The sequence below is a fragment of the Phaseolus vulgaris genome, chromosome 4 (assembly GCF_000499845.2).
Source record: "Phaseolus vulgaris cultivar G19833 chromosome 4, P. vulgaris v2.0, whole genome shotgun sequence".
Lineage (NCBI taxonomy): Eukaryota > Viridiplantae > Streptophyta > Magnoliopsida > Fabales > Fabaceae > Phaseolus > Phaseolus vulgaris.
Window position 1 is genome coordinate 20,323,564 of NC_023756.2, and position 7,429 is coordinate 20,330,992.

Genomic DNA, 7,429 nt, shown 5'->3' on the forward strand with positions numbered 1-7,429 from the left:
TTGTTTACTAAACCATTAGCTAGAGAGAAATTCAATTATTTAAGAACTAAACGTGACATTCTAGATTACTCTTATTTATATAAAAAAATTTTGTTTCAATCTCTTTATGTTTAACAAACCTGATTTACATAAATAATTGTCATTAATTTTTAAAACAAAACAAGCTAAAATGTATTGATACTTTTCTTTTTAATATGCTCTGTTTAATAGATTAATTAGTTGACATAATTGATTAAATCCTTATTTTAAAGCCTTGTATTTGTATTTTTTTTAAATCGATTTATTTATTGAATTAATCGATTAAACAAACATAACTATTTTATCTTTTTTATAAAACTAATTTTCATATTACTTATTATGAAAAATTTTCTAGAACAAACAATCTGAAGTTCATCAAATACATTTTAGAACAGAATAAGATTTATAGAATAAGATTTCTGATACACATAAAATAAATTATAGAATAAGTTTTTTAAAATAAGATTTTCAGAATAAGATTTCTGATGCACATAAAATACATTATAGAATAAGTTTTTTAAAATAAGATTTTCAGAACAAACTTTCTAGAATATTATAATATCTTTTAAAATGTGTTTTCTGAAATAATTTTTTGTAACAAGTTTTTCATACCATTTTTTTGTTGTTGTTCTTCCTCTAACTACAATGTTCTTCTTCTTCTTCTACTGTGATGATGGTCCAGAAGCGGCAGTGGTGGTGGCAGGAAGAAGCAATCAGGACAATTCGGTCATTTCACTCAAGTACAAATTTCAAAAATGGGGGTGCAGAAAGTAAAAGCCAGCCATATATTTTGCTGGAATGACCAGGGCCTGATCCAATAAAAGCCCCAAAAGGAATGATTCAGGAAAGTAAAAGAGCAACAACATATCAGTTTTGACGACGGGAAAGTTACGGCGTAAGAAAATCTCTTGCAGTGTATCAACAGGAGTTGAATCTGTCTTCTACATTATTGTTTTGTGAGACAAAAAACTAGAGTGTTAGAAGAATGGAGGAACTAAAATCTGCTATGGAGGAGCACATGGAGCTTATGGCAGATCTTGTTCAGAAGTTCTCCTCAGATATTCGTGCTGGCTTTAGCCCCGCTTATGATAACTTTATAGGTTTCTTCCATGCCATTGACTGGAAGGTAGCTTTCCAATTTAGGATTTTCTTCACTCTGTTTGTTCTTTGTTGATTTTTGAAATTTAGGTTCACTGTTAGTTCTTTCTTTTACATTGGATCTGTGGGTTTTCAGTTTAAGCTCCATGTTCTTATGTTCTTGGGATTCACCGTTTGTTATGTATTGATTTTTGATTTGTGGGTTTTCAATTTAAGCTCATGTTCTTTGTTCTTGATCTGTGGATTTGTGTTTTCAATTTTTGATTGTCTACGATGATTGTCATAATGCATTACTTCCTATAATTTAAGAGGAGGTAGGGACTTTGAGGTGTTAGTTACTTGAATGACAGCTGCAGTTTAAAGTTTGAGCTTCTCTTATGACTTGGAGGACGATTTTAGTCCTGAATTAGATGGTTTCTTTCGTCAAGTATCCAGCCACATTTTATTAACACCTTTCATCAACCTTTTGTGTTAGATTTGCAATTCATAATTGGTCTTAAACATTATATTTCTGTGTTAGAGTGCAATGTTTGATTGAATCAAAATAATTCCTCTCTTTTCTTATCGAAATCCAAATTAAAAGAAATATTTACTGGACGGATGGGAGGCTTTCAAAAAAATTTCCAGATGAGAATGAATTTCAAATCAGAAAATGAAAATATTTTCTAGTGGTCAATATCCTGGTGTCATTGTCGAATTCTCTAACTTTACATGATGGTGGTTTAAATAAATTCAATAATCTTGTTCCCATTGTTTGAGTCCATTAAAATTATGACTTATATGTGTTTTTATTGTTAGTGATGCTTAATTTTGTTGTTTGAGTCTGACTGAATAACGTGATCTTGATGCTTATAGAATTTTTTTAATCAGGTGTTTCATTGTATTTTGTTTTAGTTTTTGGGTTTCAGTTATCATTTTATTCAGTTGGGTGTGAGAATTCTAGCCTTGAACTTGAAGTGCAAAAGATAGTGTAAGTTTCAAGGTTTCGGTTTTTTCTTCCTGGTGAAATTTGTGTTTGGAATGTTCAGTGCTTGTTTGTGCTGTGCGTCTCATGATTTTGTTCTCGGATCTCATTTTCTGCCATTATATTTTTTAATGGCATAATCTTATGAATTTTTTTAGATGTTGTGTTTGGTGACATTTGATTAATGGAGGAAGTATAGGCGGGTGATCTTATGAGATTTTTGTTGGATAGAAATGTTCAAACTCAAATTTGATGAAGAGGGATGATTGGATGAAAACTATTACTTGATTTGCAATTTGGTGTAGTCAGTGACCATTTCTTTACTGTTGTGATCTTCTTAATGTTGCATACTGGACGCCTGTGGATCTGTAATGCTATCAAAAGTTATAAACAATATGGTGGCATTTGTCTTGTCAATTTAATAGAAAAGGATCAATGGAAGAGAATTCATGTTGGTTGGCAGAATTATCTTGAGATTTCATATCTATATACTGCTATCTTATGTACAATGCATATGGCATTTACATATGTACTATGGTTTTTGAATCATGACTTTCAGTGTTTTCTGGTCTCAGATTGTTCAATATGTATCATATTTCTTTTTCTGAACTCTCCTAAGATTGACACCCATTTGGTTTACTAATTTTTCTTTTTACCCTTTGTTTCAGGAACCATGGCTTATGGGACTAGTAGGATTCCATGTTGCGTTGCTTCTTGTAGCTATCATCTCTAGAAAGAAGACGAACTTTCAAATGTTTTTGTTCCTTTTGACATGTATGTGGCATTTCTTATTTATTTTTAGGCTGAATTACAACTGTTCTATTTCTTTTGAAGCAGCTAGCCTCATTCCTGTTTCATTTTGTTGATTTCCTTGGATCCTTCCTGATAATAAGTTAGTGCCTTGCCTTTGTTTGATGAAGTGGGCTAAAATAAAATACCTGTCAGAAATTGTGTGAAAATGAGAGGAATGCTATCCAATATTATGTTTGGCTTTAGGCTTCATCCAATTATTTTTCTTGTTAATGTTTTTTGCAAATGTACCTACTATTGGCAAATTAGTGAGACAAAATCCAGCCATTTTAGCATCTTGAAACCATATATTCTTTTGCATCGTCAAGAGCTCAAATGATTGTAAATTTCTCCATATAATTTATGTAGCGTTTCTTTTTTAAATGAGAAATTTGATGATGGATTATCATTTATGTGAAGTACCCATTTACTCCAATTGAATATTCAAGCTCATTCAAAATCAATTGTGGAAAGTTAGTAGCAATCTTTTAAGACACTTTGTTCTAACAGGGCTTGGTTTAGATAATGGGTCAAGTGGCTCAACTTTTGGAATCTATACGAAGAGGATGAACGTTGTAGGGGGATTTGGATGAGTTGACTGGGCAGGTTGTTAGTATGTATATAGGAGAGAAAGATTAGTTTGATAAAGGGGAGTGCATTAGGGCTCTTAAAGAAATGTTGATGTAATTTCATTGGACTAATACAGTATTAGCAAGTTTCTTTGATTTTTCTAGTTTCTCAGTAGCAAATATGGACATCACGGGTTCTCTGTATTAGTCTTGCATGTGCTGAACTCATCTTTCATAAACTCAAAAGTTGAATCATACTTAAAGTTCAGTTAGTAGAGTCTAGAGAATTTTATTCTACTTTGATGCTAGTAATATCTTTCTGCAAAAATCTGTTGCTTTGTGCCTTTAAAAAGAAATCAAATTATAGAGATGGTAGGGCAATAATTGTACAATACGTTTTATGTGAGGCTGAAATTTTGAGACACAATTTTCTTTTTGGGGTAAATTAGTTAAATTCTTATTGGGCTGGATTTGCATAGAATCCTTATAAATTTAAATCCTAAAAAGAGAATGATGATGCAGGCAACGGTTGTTTAATATAATAAATATTGGGTTCTGTTTAGGCTATCGTAGATTTTAAGGATATTAGTTTGAAATTGGCTGAATATTGTTCATCTACAATGGCCTAGACAGTAATATATCATTTCATTATGAATCATGATTAACCATCTATGTCCTGAATTAAATGATTCCTTGATAAATAGGCTAAAAAGAAATTGCCCAAGACTAACTACCCTCGAAGGTTAAGTTGTTTGCTATGCCTAGGAATGGTTTTACATCCAACAAGCATCTTATGCGCCCTTTCGTTATCAAGAGCAAATGATGCACATGCACTATACCATCTTAAAGGCCATCTGTTAAAAATTTTAAAAAATGTTTGTTGTAGTTATTGACCCAGTGACGGCTATATTTATCTTTGACTAGTATCATTAAACTTTGTTGATAACAAGTGCAGTTTTTGTGACTAGTTGTTTATCATTTTAACACTATCGATCTTCCACTTTTACATCAACATTATGTGACTTCTACTTTTTGTGTTGGTTGAAGTGTTTATAATCCCTGCCACATGTGATTTAACTGTCATTAATATTTTCCATCCCCTTGTATGCTTGCAATCTTGCAGATATTTCTGAAGTTCTAGTGTGTATTAACTTTCCTCTTTGTTCCCACAATAGAACATTATGACGTTGTTTGCGTCCCTTGCATTCAATCTCCCTTGTGGGAAAAGACTTGGTTGTTCTTGAAGCTTGTCTTAGCTACAAATTGTTTGATGCAGTGGTTGGTGTATATCTTGCTGAGACTCTGAACAGATTTATGGGTAAAAACTGGAAAAACTTCTCTGGTCAGAACTACTTTGATCCCAGTGGACTATTTATGTCGGTTCTTTGGTCTGGACCTCTTCTTGTCATTTCTATGATAATCTTGGTTAGTATTTTCATTCACATAACCATTTCAGTGCTGCTGGTTTTTTCCTTTTCACATTTAACATTGACTTGAAATATCTTTCTCTATGTGCAGATCAATACACTCTTCTCCTTATGTTACTTGATTGTTAGGTGGAAAAGAGCTGAACTGAGACATCGTGCGAGAGCTGCTCGTAACAAACAAGAGTAGTTCCTGCTATTGGCAATGTAATCATGTGGTTTTACAAATGAATTTTGTTTTTCATTTTTAAGATTTACTTATTTAGTATTTTTATTATTTCTAACTATGTTTGTGTACACTTTTCACGGCATTTTTGTTTTTACCTTATAACTCCCTTTATTAAAGGGGCTGAGAATTTGACGAAGTGCTAATGTGACTATATTAACGAGATTGTAGGGTTGATGATCACTGACAAAATGTGTCTATATTAATGTTTTAAGTTGTAACTCATGTTATGGGACCAAGATTTTCAGGTTTGAATTACAGTGAATAGATAGTAATTTGAACCGATTCAAAGTAAAACCCGGAATAATGATCTTAAAACCAGAAAATTCAGATAAATTGGATATATATATTAAACTCAATCGGATTGAAGAAAAGTGAATGACATCTTAAGGAAAAAATATTACGAAGAAAGGCGTTTTCAGAAGAAAGTGCTATAATCCATGATTTGAAAAGGTCAAAGTGAATACTCTCTCTAGCATTTTTAAGTTTGAGATAGATTATCTTCTCAAACATCACTCACTCATCAAGCTTGCTTACCTTTGGTGTTCCAAAGTAAAAAATGTCCTTTAAAGAATAAAGTAGGTTAGAGGTACATGCTCTTCACTCATATAAAAAAGAGTCATGCTTGAAAGTATTCTCACATCATTCCAACACCTATTTATGTCTCATCAACCTCAATTTGATGCATTGAGCCTCAAATTGAATTGAGTTTTCATAATAGGTTGACATATGGAAACAACGAACCACTCCTTCACCATACCCTCTGTTTTGCGCTCCTCTAAGCTTCACTAAGATAGTTTCCTTATCTCACTCCATGCAAATCATCACATCATGGATCAAGTAGATGAAGCCTCGGTTCGTCCCTTGGATTGTTCTCATCAATCCTCAAAATCTATATGAAAGTGAAGATGTTGATGAATGGGAAGAATATGAAGATATGTGAACTATAGAGACGGTGGAACATTGAATGTATGAAAAAGGACTCTGATGGCAATGAGTCCTCCAGAAGAACCAACATTGTCTGAAAAGCAATTTTTTTTCTTTTGACTTGTTGTAACGCTGTCTCAATCCTTCCCCCTCTTACAAGCTTATGGTAGATCGTCCTTTAGATGCAAACACTCTTTCATTTCTACAAGGGTAAAAAGGCTATGTCAGACGAAGATGAAGACTCTTTCATATTGGCCAACACGCATTATGCTAACATCTCTTATGGAAAAAGACCCAGATCTTTGGATGTCTCATGACTTGTGTTTGTTCGAAAAATACAAGTTTTCTGCAGATTATATGAGTGGTTTTGAATCGTTCAATATGTCAACACCCTTCCAACCTTTTAATGACATAACCCTTTCTCCACTCATTGTTCAAATATGCACAATGTAGATGAAAAACTATTATTCGTTGATAGACGTTGATAAAGTCACAAATGCACATGCTTCATCTGAAAAATAAAGCCAAGTTTCACTTTGTCTGATAGGTGAATTGAAGATTATTTAGATAATAATTTTCAACCAAGACTTCAAGCTGACATGTGAAGAATATTCCAAAGCTTTAGTTTGAAGAAATAGAGAATATCTTCTATGTTTTTCCTAAGAAGATCGGCACCAAACAACTACGTTCAATATCTTTTAAGATGTGAGCTAAAGTTGCAGTGACCGTCAACTTTGGCTTAACTATCTATCATGTAGGTATGCACTTTTAACCATTGTCTGGTGATGGAACAACCACCACATCTTCGACTAAGAGGAATGGAGAAGATGAAACCTTATGGAGGAAGACTCAACACTTGGGAGGAAGACTCAACACTTGAGAGAAGAATATTATAAATCTCTTCCTTCTTCTTACTCTTGTAAATAAATTGTAAAAAAAAAATATAAAAGTAGAATATTTTTTATAGAATTAGTAATTTTCTTGTGTAAAAGTAGGAGCATAGTGTGTTGAGATTATGAGAGTCTAAGTTCAAGATGGGGGTGAATTGTACTTAGGAAAATATTCGCAAATATACTCTTTAAGAAATCTTGACAGAAAAAGAACAGATTGATTTAAAGAAAAACAGATTGATTTTTCTAGTTTAAGAAGCAGTTTTAGAAATACAACAGATTTATTTTAGGATCAACAGATTTATTTCTGACTTATTAGTTCAAATCTTTATATTGAAGACAATGTTAAACTTTGAACACAATGAGTTAACAAAGATTTAACTTCAATTTTAAAACAAAAGCTTGAGAATCAAAACAAGTAACACAAGATCTTTAATTCCGATTTTCAAAACAAAACCTTTAAAACACTTTGTTCGAATGGTTTTACTTAAAACAGTTTTATTAAAGAGATTTAGAAATAAGAA

The 7,429-nt window shown here is 32.4% G+C and overlaps 1 protein-coding gene across 1 annotated transcript; it reads left to right on the forward strand.

Annotated features, from left to right (window-relative positions):
* The first annotated feature begins 866 nt into the window (after positions 1-866).
* On the forward strand, positions 867-5,271 carry LOC137837416 (uncharacterized). Its single transcript, XM_068646399.1, has 4 exons — positions 867-1,144; positions 2,749-2,854; positions 4,715-4,863; positions 4,957-5,271. Exons 1-4 carry the CDS (start codon positions 1,004-1,006, stop codon positions 5,050-5,052), a joined length of 492 nt encoding a protein of 163 aa, XP_068502500.1. The 5' UTR covers positions 867-1,003; the 3' UTR covers positions 5,053-5,271.
* Positions 5,272-7,429: the final 2,158 nt, after the last annotated feature.

Excerpts from the sequence above, each read along its gene's own strand:
- LOC137837416 (XM_068646399.1), top strand. The coding sequence starts at position 1,004 with ATGGAGGAACTAAAATCTGCTATGGAGGAGCACATGGAGCTTATGGCA. Across the intron at positions 1,145-2,748 it reads TCCATGCCATTGACTGGAAG|GAACCATGGCTTATGGGACT; the intron begins GTAGCTTTCCAA and ends CCTTTGTTTCAG. Across the intron at positions 4,864-4,956 it reads TCATTTCTATGATAATCTTG|ATCAATACACTCTTCTCCTT; the intron begins GTTAGTATTTTC and ends CTCTATGTGCAG.